We start from the raw sequence: 17,048 nt of genomic DNA on the forward strand, positions 1-17,048 counted from the left end.
CTACTAAATTCTAGAAAATACCCTCCCATAGACAATACTGAGAATTGCCTCTGCTAAAACACAAGTAGGGACAATTATCAGTAAATAATCAGCATTGTCTTTTTTAGTAGCCACAACAAGTACAGTAGCTGCTACTAGTCGCCCTGTATGTCTTCACCCTTAATAAATACCAACTATTCATGGTTTTTGAGAGTATTTAAATATTCAAGTATTTGCATTTTTCGCCACGTTTTTTCTAGTATCTCGAATTTTTGATACATCAGCCCCTTAGAATAAAATCTGCTTCATTTAAATTATATATATTCGTACAGGATCTGCATCAAAGATAGTGGGTCTGATACTAGGTACACTTCCAGCAGCATACAGTCTGTGCTTTTTTGTGCATAACAGAACATTTACAATATCTTTTATAATATACAAAAGGGGGAAGCCCTAGGAAAGCCGCAGCCCATGAGCACCCCTTACCCTCCACAAAGTAAGGTGATGAGTGGGGGGAGCTAGTTGACAAGGAAAGTTGACAAGCAGAAATGCCCCCCCACCCACCCACTTGTAACATCTCTGCTCCCTCAGCCAGTCAGGGATGTGGAATTATAGCTGATCTAGGGGTATGTAGTTACATGAGGTTTGTGTCAAGCACACTACTTTTTTTGCATCCTAGGTAAATGCCTCCCCATACTACCCCCTACTACCCCCTACTCCTACATCCAGTCCTGAAGTTCAACATTTTGCACACCATTCTATTGTCTACCTTAGTGTCTGATTATTTTTGCATTTGCACTTTGCCCAAAGATCGATAAATGACCCATTTGGAAATGTCATCTGATCTTTGAGTGATACATGGTATCCATTCAAAACAAAAACACAAAATGTGTTCAGAATTACACTTAACAGCACAAGCTATGATACTGTTGGATGCATAATAATCTCCCGAAAAAGCATTTCAACTGGTAAAAAAGGGAAACTTACATACATAGGTCTTCCCACCGGAGATTCCCCATATTGCCAGTGGAAAGGCTTTTTGGGGAGGCAGCTATTCAATTTTCATTCTTTTACAAAGCAATAACAGATCAGTGTAGAATACAGTGGTTTAAGAAATTAACAGGGGTCAGATACAATGACTCTTTAGGGTCAAGCAATCATAAATCCGCCGCTTAGGGGTCCATTTATTATTCCATGTAAAAAGCACCAGAAAAATTTGCCACACTTCCGTAAAATAACTGCATCAAATCTGCTGTTTGGTAGCAAAATTTGCCATTTATTTTACACAGCTTTATACACTGCTTTTTCGGCAAATTTCGTTTTACACAGCATAATAAATTATAGTCATTCAAAGACACAAAGCATAATGCTGAGCAGTATTAGGAGGCTTTAATTCCGGCATTTTACAGATACTGTATGTACTCCTTTGGCAACTTTAAACTAACAGACAAGTACATAACACTGACAGGAACATTTGGAATGGTACTTTTATTTATTGTAATAGTAATAATTAAAATTATTTTCAGTGTCTTGTTGTCTAATTAAACACTTTACTTTAAAAAGGTATAAAGTTGATGTGCCAATTAGTGTAGGGCTTGTAGTCTCACACTAAATGGTGTCTTAGGGAAATCGCATTTGGTCTCCAGTGGATCTACCAGCATGACTGCATGTTAGGGTTACCCTTTATGTGCAGCGTTGGTGAAATAGCCATTGGAAATTACCCAGTCCAGTTAAGCAAGTTATACATACAGGGATTTTTTTCACAGTTTGATTGATGTGCAAATCCATAGGTTAACTTTTCTGCTTAGTTTTCTGGATCAGTACGGTCTGCCATCCAATTGCGTGGCCATATTGCTTTAATATTCAGCAGATTATCACATGGAATGATCTGACAAGCACATCTTACCTTGGCTCAAATGCAGCCAGATTTAGTCTTTACTTATTGACCCCATGCAGCTGACAATAGGCACCAAGGGGCATCTTCTTCTAGTTAATGTTTTGAAGGAAAATGGTTATTAAATATTGTGCATTATTAATTGTTCTTATAAGAAAAGCCCCACTAAAATGTTTCAGATGAGAGACGTATTTGATAATGTCCATTTAAATGGGGTCAAGTGGATATTGCACCAAGTTAGTATAGCATATTGTCATGTACAGTGACAGTTGGGTTTTGGCAGTTGGAAATGTGTCACTCTAGACAGAGTAGCTTCAGAGACTGAAGTGCTGCCAAGCGTCTCCCTAGAGAAGCAAGATTTTTTTGAATTTTTGAGTTTTTTTGAGATCATTTTACCATCTATGGATAAAGGATCTCAGCAGGAGAAAGAAGAGAGCACTTCTGTAAGTGAAAAGGAGGAATTTGCCAACAGAAGTCCTCATATCAACCTGCAGAAGAGGAAAAGAGAAGTTGATGAAGAGAGCAGTGAGACAGAATCTAGCTCTAAAAGATTAAGAATTGGGCAGAACATTGGAACAGAGGAAGATATCGGCCAAATAAAGAGCCAGTCTGTGATAGAGGAAGACAAAAGCAAGAAAAGAGAGAGAAGCTGCAGCAATGATGGGGAACCAGCAGAAGGTAAGGAGAAGCAGGCTGAACATAAAATAACTGTAACAATTGTCCATTAAATATCCCATTGTAGGCTTTATTGGTATTTTATTCCTCAGATTTCACAAGGTGGGTGGAACATAATATGGATAACATATCACAAGTAACATAATAACACAAAATAACACGTGACTCTGGGTGCCAATGTTTTTTTTTTATCCCAAAAATCCTTTTTGTTGTCCACATGGATGAGGGAGGATGGTACTTAATATGTTTTGTTGCATTTGGTCTTACTGTGTCCAAACACATAAATTACACATAGACCAACAAACAGATAAACTTTCTTTTTAAATGACACTTATTTATTAACACTGGGCAAATTTACACCTGGGCAGTAACCCACGGCAATCAATCAAAATCTGTAAATTTAGGATTTGTCCAGATAACTTTGCAATATGTAATTAAATCATTTTCCTGCATCTAAGGTATCTAAACTCATTGCAAATTCTTGGAAATTCAGTATAAAGCTGGGTAATATTAATTCTAGGTAAAGGCCGGAAAGTTCAGATATCCAGTGTATCCCAGCAATATGGTATATTAATCAAATTTATCTTTCCCAGAGGAAGAACAGGATCTGAAGAAGCAACGTGTTGAAGCTGAAAGACCCAATCCTCATGTCATTTCGAACTACAGTTTCCACATGGAACTTGGGGCTGGATCTTTCGGCAAGGTAAGTGATCAGCTTCCCAGGGTTGCTATTTCATTTTGGCCTGTTTTTTTTGCAAAGACAAGATCCCAGCTACTGTAACCCCTTGTTTTGTGTTAGCTTCCTATGTGTACAGTAAAGCCTTGTTTGATTTCATGGGGCTCATTTACTAAGTGCAAAAAAGTGGTGCAGGCCTACACTGTAGGCACAGGTTTTGGTCTCCAGAGCAGCTCTGTATTCACGCAGGGTAGGTTGGGTGTGGAATATGGGTAGCCTCTATTCGGCACCCCTACTTGCACCAATAGCAGGTGTACGATGCTTCCTTGTGTCTGACAGCAATGGGCTCCTGTGTCTGATTCATGGTATTTCAATTGCTACTCGCATTACTACTGCCAATCACTTATTGTTTTCCATTCCAATGAACTTTTCAGGGATAACCCATTCTTCAAGTGCTCCCCAAACCATTTCCTGGGATCCCAGTGTTTCCAACTGGACCTTCTAATCACTTCTCTCTTCCTTCTGCCTTTCTCAGGTAATGTTGGCATCATTAACCAAGACAACGAAGCATGTTGCTTTGAAGATCATTAAGAAGAAAGACAACCCTTATGACCAAAAGCGGATAAAGGCAGAAGCTCAAACACTCAAAATCACCGGAGAGTGTCCCTTTCTCTGCAAGGGGCTTGCAGCCTTTCAATCACAGGTACAATATAGTGCCAATGTTACTATGCCTTTGTTTAACTTTGTTTAGTGGGACATACCTTATTCTGCTACTATAGCCAATCACACTTGTACGTGTGTCCCAGCCCAGCAAATCCCTGTGCATTTTTATGCAGTAATGGGGTGCTGCTACTTCTATACCTATGGTGCTGTTGTTCATCTAACAATGAGACTGAATAGAATGATGATCTTACAGGACTCAACATTACTCATTTTTATGCTCTTTTCATTTATCTGTATAACCAGCTGCATGCCTATCTGGTGATGGAGTGTGAGAGCAAGACCAGCCTTTGGGATCTGATACACAGTAAGGAGAAACTCGGGATGGAGACGGTAATGTAAGTAACATACAAACTGCAATAGAGGGAGATGGTTCAGAGACCGATATCAGTCAGGTTACAGTTGCACAAGGCTGAAAGGTGCATTAAGTTCACCCTAATGGCTAGTTCCAAAATATCTACTTTGAGTCCAGCAGAATAGCATGCAAATCCAGATTAAACTGCCTCCACCACTGTATTAATTAAATACTAATATAGGAGTCAATATGGAGGGCATGATTCAGTGCAGTCTGCAAAGGACTGTGGAGCTTATTTAACAATTATGGGCATTTTGCCAGTTCAGAGGTTGGCTGCTATGGGTTAAATAAACTGGGCAGAATTTGTCTGATAAATAAGACCCTGGATGTGTGTTATTCAATAGCAGAGATACACAGCCCCATCCAGTTAGTGTTTGGGCCCCTTCAACTTTACTAAATCCAGACAGGTGTCTACCACAAGGCCCCTGTACAGTTGCAGAAATGGTGCCCCTGTCCATAATATTATCCTCTTTGCAAAATTTGTAATAGAGGGAATACAAATGGTTTTTGTACCACAAACAGGGACTTAAGTTAACTTCTGCTAAAGCTTTTGGATTGGTAAAAACATTTTTATAAAATAAAAAAGTAATGCTGTCAGTTTAGAAAGGAACTTGTCGTCAGATAGTGTCTGTTACAATTCTGTCTAGAGTTTAAAGTTGGCCACATGTACCCAGATTTCATCAGGTAATTGGGCTCATTTTGACCAAACTGCACAGTCATCTGGGTATGTGTATCACCTTGGGGGGGTCTTTAATAAATGAACCGTTGTAGTAAAGGTAAATATGATGGTTAATACATATGTTCATATTTTTTACAGCTTTTTTTCAGCAGAACTGGTAGTAGGCCTCCAGTTCCTTCACAGCAGAGGGATTGTACATCGGTAAGTAATATTGCTCTATCTCTGCTCTGACCCCAGAGTAAGTAAATCCCGCTGTGTGTCTGCTTCCCCCTGCACTGTATAATATAGTGATATGTAAGTCTTGTGCCCCTTTATTCACATCCCGCTACAGGTGCATAAAACAAAACATAATGCACATTGGATGCAAACTGCTCTGGTACATTATCTTATGCAATAATGGTGAGCTAACATGAACAAATGCATCAGAACATCCGCTTAAATAAGTCACTTATATCCAGAGAGATGCTAAACCATAATGAAGGAAAGACTAAAATGTGGGGTGCAAGATCTTGGATAATGTGAATATTCCTTATTGGGGAGTAATAATGCATGGAGTGGAGGGAGTGCACTTAGGAAAAGGGGAGTTTATAGGCAATATAGAGACAGATAGAGGAGAGATAAAGTATATACAGTAAATAAATATTGTGCAATGAATCTGAAAAGCATCATAGTAGTGAAGGGGTTGTTGGTGATACCATAAAAACAGACACACAAATACACATTTTTGTGTTGGATCAAGAGAGCCCTGTATATAATATTCTCTTACTCCTCATTTTGTGTTGCCTTTCCTCTTCCTGTACTCCCTTCCCTCTCACCCTTTACTTTCCTACCCTATATTAGATAACAATATTAGTAACCATTGTCTTCCAGGGATTTAAAGCCTGATAACATTTTAATAAGCAAAGATGGCCACATCAAGATCGTGGACTTTGGACTGGTAGCAGAGGATGTTTCCAAGGGAATGAAGCTGAAGGCCGTCGTTGGAAACTTTAAATACCGGGCTCCAGAGGTGAGAAATTCAGTTCTTACACAGTTACTAATGGGAATAGTGAGATGTGCCCTGACCTACCCCTGAGAGCCACCAAAGCAACTTACAGCCTCAGGGGTGTATGTAGGAGGCCAATATGTCAGGAAGTTGCTAAAAGGTTTTATTGACATTTGCCTTGCAGTGTATATGGGTATATGGTATACATTTTATAGATATTATATTCATAACTGTATAGTTCTACTAATTATATTCAAAACTGCGTGTAGCCACTAAATTGCTAAAGTGCAGTGGCCAATAGCCTCCAATTAGTCAATTTCTTACCTCCTTACAGTCATAACACTAACTGGGATATGCCTAAGCACTAGCACTTCCGCCTAAAAAATGTGCACTAGGCTGCTTTATGGCATATCCCATGCAACTCAATGGCAGGTGTCAGGGCCTGATTTCAGGTGCTATTGCACCGACTGAAGAACCCACCCTGAAATCCACCCTGTGTGCCTTTATTTAATTCCCCCTATCCTCACCTAAGGGGGGCACATTCTCTAGCTTTAGCCCAAAGTAACAACCCACAGTCACTAGCATTGCCTAAGGGAACAGCACTAAACCTTTCCACCTTAGCTTAGTATAGGGGATGGGTGACTCTTGCCGTTACATCTAAAGTGTATTTATTCCTGGGAGAACTGGAACATAAGGGTAAAAATCAATCTCACAGACAGTTTCTTCTGAAACAGGTTTAGAATTGAGCAGGAGCAGGTGGGATTTGAAAAGTGCACTATGAATACTGCTGGGAGTCAGTTCATTTGTATTACTTATTAACTGTAACTAAAATGCGCAATACGGATAACATCAAGACTGCTGTTCTAAAGATGGCATGGAAATGGTTAATTGTAAGATGAAGTAGGAACATGTTCCAATTTAGTAAATGATTTGCTCTTGCTTTTCTAGCTGTTTATGAGGGATCCATATGATGCAGGAGTTGACTGGTGGGCGTTCGGGATCATCCTGTGCCTGATGGCTACTGGTCAATTACCATTCGATGATCTATCTGGCATGAACTATCTGGCATATTTAGTAACCAGTACCAAGCCCCGCTATGCAAAAGGGCTTAGCAGAGACGCCAGGAGACTTCTGAACGAGGTGGGTATAAGCACAGATACAGCGATGTTTATAGGAAAGCCAAAATATTCTTGTTATGGGGCAGTCAGAGTGGGAACTGGAGTGAATGTTTATTTGCTGTCTTGGATATTGATGGCCCCACAGCAAGGTAACTGTAAGGCTGTAGCTTTATTACCTGACCAAATGCAAAAGAGCAAACATGACTTATGTCTCCATTGATTTTGGGTTAGCCAACACATAATGGGTTAAACAGCCCAAATGCTTATTTTTAAAAATAAAATAAGCTTTAATAGAACTTGAATTGTTTTTAAAGCAATATCAGTATAGTACATAGGAGAGAATTAACCCTTTTGTGGGCCTTTGTGATGTACTGCCATGTATGTTGTCTGATTTTCTTAATATGAAACTGTTGTCTGGGCCTTTAGCTGCTAGAGAAGGATCCGGAGAAGCGTCTCGGCACAACAGGAGACATTAGGAGCCACCCCTTCTTCAGATCCATCAAGTGGGCAGAACTGGAGAGCCTGAAGGTGCCTTCGCCTTTTAAGCCGGAAGGAGTAAGTACAAGACTGCAGCTCCCGCTCCTACAGATCCCAAACTCCCAGAGCCTTTACTCTTTGTCCCTTACCCTAAGGCTTTAATTACTACATTACTGCCATTCAGTAGTTAGAACAAGGCATACTCCGTGGGAGTCTATCCTACAGCTTTTATAGGGGGCAGCTAATGTTTTCCCAAGCTGCAATATTCTGTAAGCCAAATTCAGTTTTTCCTTTATATTTACATTCAGGAAATGCAGCTGCTAAATAATGTAAGATCCCATATAAACAGATGTTATTATACAAGAAACAGATAAATGTATTTAATTCTTTCTCTATCCTGCAGTTTTCACCAGAGGATTTGAAGGCAACATATACAGGGCCACTGCCATTCTTGGAGAACCCCGAGAGCGAAGTTCCACCTGATGATCCAATGGTTCTCCAGGAATTCTCATACGTCAACTCCAGCTGGTAAGCATAAACATCTGCCCACAACATCAGCCCTTTCCTCCGGCCCACATCAGGCCCTTTCCTCAGGCCCACAACATCGACCCTTTCCTCAGGCCCACAACATCGGCCCTTTCCTCAGGCCCACAACATCGGCCCTTTCCTCAGGCCCACAACATCGACCCTTTCCTCAGGCCCACAACATCGGCCCTTTCCTCAGGCCCACAACATCGGCCCTTTCCTCAGGCCCACAACATCAGGCCCCTTCCTCCGGCCCCCAACATCGGCCCTTTCCTCCGGCCCACAACATCGGCCCTTTCCTCAGGCCCACAACATCAGGCCCCTTCCTCTGGCCCCCAACATCGGCCCTTTCCTCCGGCCCACAACATTGGCCCTTTCCTCAGGCCCACAACATCGGCCCTTTCTTCCGGCCCACAACATCGGCCCTTTCTTCCGGCCCACATCAGGCCCCTTCCTCAGGCCAACAACATCGGCCCTTTGCTCAGGCCCACAACATCGGCCCTTTTCTCAGGCCCACAACATCGGCCCTTTCTTCCGGCCCACATCAGGCCCCTTCCTCAGGGCCACAACATCAGCCCTTTCCTCAGGCCCACAACATCGGGCCTTTCCTCAGGCCCACAACATCGGCCCTTTCCTCCGGCCCACAACATCGGCCCTTTTCTCAGGCCCACAACATCGGCCCTTTCTTCCGACCCACATCAGGCCCCTTCCTCAGGGCCACGACATCGGCCCTTTCCTCAGGCCCACAACATCGGCCCTTTCCTCAGGCCCACAACATCGGCCCTTTCCTCCGGCCCCCAACATCGGCCCTTTCCTCCGGCCCACAACATCGGCCCTTTTCTCAGGCCCACAACATCGGCCCTTTCTTCCGACCCACATCAGGCCCCTTCCTCAGGGCCACGACATCGGCCCTTTCTTCCGGCCCACATCAGGCCCCTTCCTCAGGGCCACGACATCGGCCCTTTCCTCAGGCCCACGACATCGGCCCTTTCCTCCGGCCCACAACATCGGCCCTTTTCTCAGGCCCACGACATCGGCCCTTTCCTCAGGCCCACAACATCGGCCCTTTCCTCAGGCCCACAACATCGGGCCCCTTCCTCAGGCCCACAACATCGGCCCTTTCCTCAGGCCCACAACATCGGCCCTTTCCTCAGGCCCACAACATCGGGCCCCTTCCTCAGGCCCACAACATCGGCCCTTTCCTCAGGCCCACAACATCGGCCCTTTCCTCAGGCCCACGACATCGGCCCTTTCCACCGGCCCACAACATCGGGCCCCTTCCTCAGGCCCACAACATCGGCCCTTTCCTCAGGCCCACAACATCGGGCCCCTTCCTCAGGCCCACAACATCGGCCCTTTCCTCAGGCCCACAACATCGGCCCTTTCCTCAGGCCCACAACATCGGCCCTTTCCTCAGGCCCACAATATCGGCCCTTTCCTCAGGCCCACAACATCGGCCCTTTCATCCGGCCCACCTCAGGCCCCTTCCTCAGGCCCACAACATCGGCCCTTTCCTCAGGCCCACAACATCGGCCCTTTCCTCCGGCCCACAACATCGGCCCTTTCCTCCGGCCCACAACATCGGGCCCTTTCCTCAGGCCCACAACATCGGGCCCTTTCCTCAGGCCCACAACATCAGGCCTTTCCACCGGCCCACAACATCGGCCCTTTCCACCGGTCCACAACATCGGCCCTTTCCACCGGTCCACAACATCGGCCCTTTCCACCGGCCCACAACATTGGGCCCTTTCAACCGGCCCACAACATCGGGCCCTTTCCTCCGGCCCACAACATCGGCCCTTTCCTCCGGCCCACAACATCGGCCCTTTCCTCCGGCCCACAACATCGGGCCCTTTCCTCCGGCCCACAACATCGGCCCTTTCTTCCAGCCCACAACATCGGCCCTTTCTTCCAGCCCAGAACATCGGCCCTTTCCACCGGTCCACAACATCGGCCCTTTCCTCCGGCCCACAACATCGGCCCTTTCCTCCGGCCCACAACATCGGCCCTTTCTTCCGGCCCACAACATCGGCACTTTCCTCCGGCCCACAACATCGGCCCTTTCTTCCGGCCCACAACATCAGCCCTTTCCTCCGGCCCACAACATCGGCGCTTTCCTCCGGCCCACAACATCGGCCCTTTCCACCGGCCCACAACATCGAGCCCTTTTCACTGGCCCACAACATCGGGCCCTTTCCTCAGGCCCACAACATCGGCCCTTTCCTCCAGCCCACAACATCGGCCCTTTCCACTGGCCAACAACATCGGCGCTTTCCACCGGCCCACAACATCGGGCCCATTCCTCCGGCCCACAACATCGGCCCTTTCCTCAGGCCCACAACATCGGGCCCCTTCCTCAGGCCCACAACATCGGCCCTTTCCTCCGGCCCACAACATCGGCCCTTTCCTCAGGCCCACAACATCGGGCCCTTTCCTCAGGCCCACAACATCGGCCCTTTCATCCGGCCCACCTCAGGCCCCTTCGTCAGGCCCACAACATCGGCCCTTTCCTCAGGCCCACAACATCGGCCCTTTCCTCCGGCCCACAACATCGGCCCTTTCCTCCGGCCCACAACATCGGGCCCTTTCCTCAGGCCCACAACATCGGGCCCTTTCCTCAGGCCCACAACATCGGCCCTTTCCACCGGCCCACAACATCGGCCCTTTCCACCGGTCCACAACATCGGCCCTTTCCACCGGTCCACAACATCGGCCCTTTCCACCGGCCCACAACATCGGGCCCTTTCCACCGGCCCACAACATCGGGCCCTTTCCTCCGGCCCACAACATCGGCCCTTTCCTCCAGCCCACAACATCGGCCCTTTCCACCGGCCCACAACATCGGGCCCTTTCCTCCGGCCCACAACATCGGCCCTTTCCTCCAGCCCACAACATCGGCCCTTTCCACCGGCCCACAACATCGGGCCCTTTCCTCCGGCCCACAACATCGGCCCTTTCCTCCAGCCAACAACATTGGCCCGTTCCACCGGCCCACAACATCGGCCCACAACATCGGGCCCTTTCCTCCGGCCCACAACATCGGGCCCTTTCCTCCGGCCCACAACATCGGCCCTTTCCTCCGGCCCACAACATCGGCCCTTTCTTCCAGCCCACAACATCGGCCCTTTCTTCCGGCCCAAAACATCGGCCCTTTCCACCGGCCCACAACATCGGGCCCTTTCAACCGGCCCACAACATCGGGCCCTTTCCTCCAGCCCACAACATCGGCCCTTTCCTCCAGCCCACAACATCGGCCCTTTCCACCGGCCCACAACATCGGGCCCTTTCCTCCAGCCCACAACATCGGCCCTTTCCTCCGGCCCACAACATCGGCCCTTTCCTCCAGCCCACAACATTGGCCCTTTCCACCGGCCCACAACATCGAGCCCTTTTCACTGGCCCACAACATCGGGCCCTTTCCTCAGGCCCACAACATCGGCCCTTTCCTCCAGCCCACAACATCGGCCCTTTCCACCGGCCAACAACATCGGCCCTTTCCACCGGCCCACAACATCGGGCCCATTCCTCCGGCCCACAACATCGGCCCTTTCCTCAGGCCCACAACATCGGCCCTTTCCTCCGGCCCACAACATCGGCCCTTTCCACCGGCCCAAAACATCGGCCCTTTCCTCAGGCCCACAACATCGGCCCTTTCCTCCGGCCCACAACATTGGCCCTTTTCACTGGCCCACAACATCGGCCCTTTCCTCCGGCCCACAACATCGGCCCTTTCCTCCGGCCCACAACATTGGCCCTTTTCACTGGCCCACAACATCAGGCCCTTTCCACCGGCCCACAACATCGGGCCCTTTCCTCCGGCCCACAACATCGGCCCTTTCCTCAGGCCCACAACATCGGCCCTTTCCTCCGGCCCACAACATCGGCCCTTTCCTCCGGCCCACAACATTGGCACTTTCCTCCGGCCCACAACATCGGCCCTTTCTTCCGGCCCACAACATCGGCCCTTTCCTCCGGCCCACAACATCGGCACTTTCCTCCGGCCCACAACATCGGCCCTTTCCTCCGGCCCACGACATCGGCCCTTTCCACCGGCCCACAACATCGGGCCCTTTCCTCCGGCCCACAACATCGGCCCTTTCCTCCAGCCCACAACATCGGCCCTTTCCACCGGCCCACAACATCGGACCCTTTTCTCCGGCCCACAACATCGGCCCTTTCCTCCGGCCCACAACATCGGCCCTTTCCTCCAGCCCACAACATTGGCCCTTTCCACCGGCCCACAACATCGGCCCACAACATCGGGCCCTTTCCTCCGGCCCACAACATCGGGCCCTTTCCTCCGGCCCACAACATCGGCCCTTTCTTCCAGCCCACAACATCGGCCCTTTCTTCCAGCCCACAACATCGGCACTTTCCTCCGGCCCACAACATCGGGCCCTTTCCTCCAGCCCACAACATCGGCCCTTTCCTCCGGCCCACAACATCGGGCCCTTTCTTCCGGCCCACAACATCGGCCCTTTCTTCCAGCCCACAACATCGGCCCTTTCTTCCAGCCCACAACATCGGCACTTTCCTCCGGCCCACAACATCGGCACTTTCCTCCGGCCCTCAACATCGGCACTTTCCTCCGGCCCACAACATCGGGCCCTTTCCTCCGGCCCACAACATCGGCCCTTTCCTCCGGCCCACATCGGGCCCTTTCCTCCGGCCCACAACATCGGCCCTTTCCTCCGGCCCACAACATCGGGCCCTTTCCTCCGGCCCACAACATCGGCCCTTTCCTCCGGCCCACAACATCGGCCCTTTCCTCCGGCCCACAACATCGGGCCCTTTCCTCCGGCCCACAACATCGGCACTTTCCTCCGGCCCACAACATCGGCCCTTTCTTCCGGCCCACAACATCGGCCCTTTCCTCCGGCCCACAACATCGGGCCCTTTCCTCCGGCCCACAACATCGGCCCTTTCTTCCGGCCCACAACATCGGCCCTTTCCTCCGGCCCACAACATCGGCCCTTTTCTCCGGCCCACAACATCGGCCCTTTCCACCGGCCCACAACATAGAGCCCTTTTCACTGGCCCACAACATCGGGCCCTTTCCTCAGGCCCACAACATCGGCCCTTTCCTCCAGCCCACAACATCGGCCCTTTCCACCGGCCAACAACATCGACGCTTTCCACCGGCCCACAACATCGGGCCCATTTCCTCCGGCCCACAACATCGGCCCTTTCCTCAGGCCCACAACATCGGCCCTTTCCTCCGGCCCACAACATCGGCCCTTTCCTCCGGCCCACAACATTGGCCCTTTTCACTGGCCCACAACATCGGCCCTTTCCTCAGGCCCACAACATCGGCCCTTTCCTCCGGCCCACAACATTGGCCCTTTTCACTGGCCCACAACATCAGGCCCTTTCCACCGGCCCACAACATTGAGCCCTTTTCACCGGCCCACAACATCGGCCCTTTCCTCCGGCCCACAACATCGGCCCTTTCCACCGGCCCACAACATCGGGCCCTTTTCACCGGCCCACAACATCGACCCTTTCCTCCGGCCCACAACATCGGCCCTTTCCTCCGGCCCACAACATCGGCCCTTTCCTCCGGCCCACAACATCGGCCCTTTCCTCCGGCCCACAACATCGGCCCTTTTCACCGGCCCACAACATCGGGCCCTTTTCACCGGCCCACAACATCGGCCCTTTCTTCCAGCCCACAACATCGGCCCTTTCCTCCGGCCCACAACATCGGCACTTTCCTCCGGCCCACAACATCGGCCCTTTCCACCGGCCCACAACATCAGCCCTTTCCACCGGCCCACAACATCGGGCCCTTTTCACCGGCCCACAACATCGACCCTTTCCTCAGGCCCTCAACATCGGCCCTTTCTTCCAGCCCACAACATCGGGCCCTTTTCACCAGCCCACAACATTGGCCCTTTTCACCAGCCCACAACATCGGGCCCTTTCCACCAGCCCACAACATCGGCCCTTTCCACCGGCCCACAACATCGGGCCCTTTCCACCAGCCCACAACATCAGCCCTTTCCTCCGGCCCACAACATCGGCCCTTTCCACCAGCCCACAACATCAGCCCTTTCCTCCGGCCCACAACATCGGCCCTTTCCTCCAGCCCACAACAATGTTGTGGGCCGGTGAAAAGGGCCCGATGTTGTGGGCTGGAGGAAAGGGCCGATGTTGTGGCCCTGAGGAAAGGGCCGATATTGTGGGCCAGAGGAAAGGGCCCGATGTTGTGGGCTGGTGAAAAGGGCCAATGTTGTGGGCCGGTGGAAAGGGCCAATGTTGTGGACCGGTGGAAAGGGCTCGATGTTGTGGGCTGGAAGAAAGGGCCGATGTTGAGGGCCTGAGGAAAGGGCCGATGTTGTGGGCCGGTGGAAAGGGCCGATGTTGTGGGCCGGTGGAAAGGGCAGATGTTGTGGTCCGGTGGAAAGGGCCGATGTTGTGGGCCGGAGGAAAGGGCCGATGTTGTGGGCCGGTGGAAAGGGCCTGATGTTGTGGGCCGGTGGAAAGGGCCGATGTTGTGGGCTGGAGGAAAGGCCGATGTTGTGGGCCGGAGGAAAGGGCCGATGTTGTGGCCGGAGGAAAGGGCCGATGTTGTGGGCCGGTGGAAAGGGCCGATGTTGTGGGCCGGTGGAAAGGGCCGATGTTGTGGCCCGGTGGAAAGGGCAGATGTTGTGGGCCGGTGGAAAGGGCCGATGTTGTGGGCCGGAGGAAAGGGCCGATGTTGTGGGCGGTGGAAAGGGCCTGATGTTGTGGCCGGAGGAAAGGGCCGATGTTGTGGGCCGGAGGAAAGGGCCGATGTTGTGGGCCGGAGGAAAGGGCCGATGTTGTGGGCCGGAGGAAAGGGCCGATGTTGTGGGCCGGAGGAAAGGGCCGATGTTGTGGGCCGGTGGAAAGGGCCGATATTGTGGGCCGGTGGAAAGGGCCGATGTTGTGGGCCGGTGGAAAGGGCCGATGTTGTGGGCTGGAGGAAAGGGCCGATGTTGTGGGCCTGAGGAAAGGGCCGATGTTGTGGGCCGGAGGAAAGGGCCCGATGTTGTGGGCCGGTGGATGGGCCCGATGTTGTGGGCCGATGGAAAGGGCCCGATGTTTTTGGCCGGTGGAAAGGGGCCGATGTTGTGGCCGGTGAAAAGGGCTCGATGTTGTGGGCCGGAGGAAAGGGCCGATGTTGTGGGCCGGAGGAAAGGGCCGATGTTTCCACCGGCCCACAACATCGGCCCTTTCCACCGGCCCACAACATCGGCCCTTTCCACCGGCCCACAACATCGGCCCTTTCTTCCAGCCCACAACATCGGCCCTTTCCACCGGCCCACAACATCGGCCCTTTCCACCGGCCCACAACATCGGGCCCTTTCCACCAGCCAACAACATCGGCCCTTTCCACCGGCCCACAACATCGGGCCATTCTCCGGCCCACAACATCGGCCCTTTCCTCCAGCCCACAACATCGGGCCCTTTCCACCGGCCCACAACATCGGGCCCTTTCCACCGGCCCACAACATCGGGCCTTTCCACCGGCCCAACAACATCGGTCCTTTCCACCGGCCCACAACATCGGCCCATCCTCCGGCCCACAACATCGGCCCTTTCCTCAGGCCCACAACATCGGCCCTTTCCTCCAGCCCACAACATCGGGCCCTTTCCACCGGCCACAACATCGGGCCCTTTCCTCCGGCCCACACATCGGCCCTTTCCTCAGGCCCACAACATCGGCCCTTTCTTCCAGCCCACAACATCGGCCCTTTCCACCGGCCCACAACATTGAGCCCTTTCACCGGCCCACAACATCGGCCCTTTCGCTGGCCCACAACATCGGGCCCTTTTCACCGGCCCACAACATCGGCCCTTTCCTCCGGCCCACAACATCGGCCCTTTCCTCCGCCCACAACATCGGCCCTTCCACCGGCCCACAACATCGGCCCTTTTCTCCAGCCACACAACATCGGGCCCTTTCCGTGGCCCACAACATCGGCCTTTCCACCGGCCCACAACATCGGCCCTTTTCCACTGGGCCCACAACATCGGGCCCTTTCCCCGGCCCACAACATCGGCCCTTTCCACGGGCCCACAACATCGGCCCTTTCCACCGGGCCACAACATCGGCCCTTTCACCGGCCCACAACATCGGCCCTTTCCACCGGCCCACAACATCGGCCCTTTCCACCGGCCCACAACATCGAGCCCTTTTCACCGGCCCAAAACATCGGCCCTTTCCTCAGGCCCCCAACATCGGCCCTTTCCACCGGCCCACAACATCGGCCCTTTCACCGGCCCACAACATCGGCCCTTTCCACCGGCCCACAACATCGGCCCTTTCCACCGGCCCACAACATCGAGCTTTTTCACCGGCCCACAACATCAGCCCATTCCTCCGGCCCACAACATCGGCCCTTTCTCAGTCCCAAAACATCGGCCCTTTCCTCCAGCCCACAACATCGGGCCCTTTCCTGGCCCACAACATCGGGCCCTTTCCACCGGCTACAACATCGGCCCTTTCCACCGGCCCACAACATCGGCCCTTTCCACGGGCCCACAACATCGGCCCTTTCACGCGCCCACAACATCGGCCCTTTCCACCGGCCCACACCTTCGGCCCTTTCCACGCCCACAACATCGGCCCTTTCCACCGGCCCACAACATCGGCCCTTTCCACCGCCACAACATCGGCCTTCCACCGGCCCACAACATCGAGCCCTTTTCACGGCCCAAAACATCGGCCCTTTCCTCAGGCCCCCAACATCGGCCTTTCCACGGCCCACAACATCGGCCCTTTCCACCGGCCCACAACATCGGCCCTTTCCACCGGCCCACAACATCGGCCCTTTCCACCGGCCCACAACATCAGCCCTTTTCACCGGCCCACAACATCGGGCCTTTCCTCCGGCCCACAACATCGGCCCTTTTCCAGTCCAAAACATCGGCCCTTTCCTCCAGCCCACAACATCGGCCCTTTCCACTGGCCCACAACATCGGGCCCTTTCCCATCCCC

The 17,048-nt window shown here is 52.0% G+C and overlaps 1 protein-coding gene across 1 annotated transcript; it reads left to right on the top strand.

Moving 5' to 3' along the window:
* Window positions 1–6,950: 6,950 nt before the first annotated feature.
* LOC116407054 (protein kinase C delta type-like) lies at window positions 6,951–8,172 on the top strand. Its single transcript, XM_031892356.1, has 3 exons — window positions 6,951–7,103; window positions 7,508–7,636; window positions 7,962–8,172. Exons 1-3 carry the CDS (start codon window positions 6,978–6,980, stop codon window positions 8,088–8,090), a joined length of 384 nt encoding a protein of 127 aa, XP_031748216.1. The 5' UTR covers window positions 6,951–6,977; the 3' UTR covers window positions 8,091–8,172.
* Window positions 8,173–17,048: the final 8,876 nt, after the last annotated feature.

Source organism: Xenopus tropicalis, chromosome 8 (assembly GCF_000004195.4).
Source record: "Xenopus tropicalis strain Nigerian chromosome 8, UCB_Xtro_10.0, whole genome shotgun sequence".
Taxonomy (NCBI): domain Eukaryota; kingdom Metazoa; phylum Chordata; class Amphibia; order Anura; family Pipidae; genus Xenopus; species Xenopus tropicalis.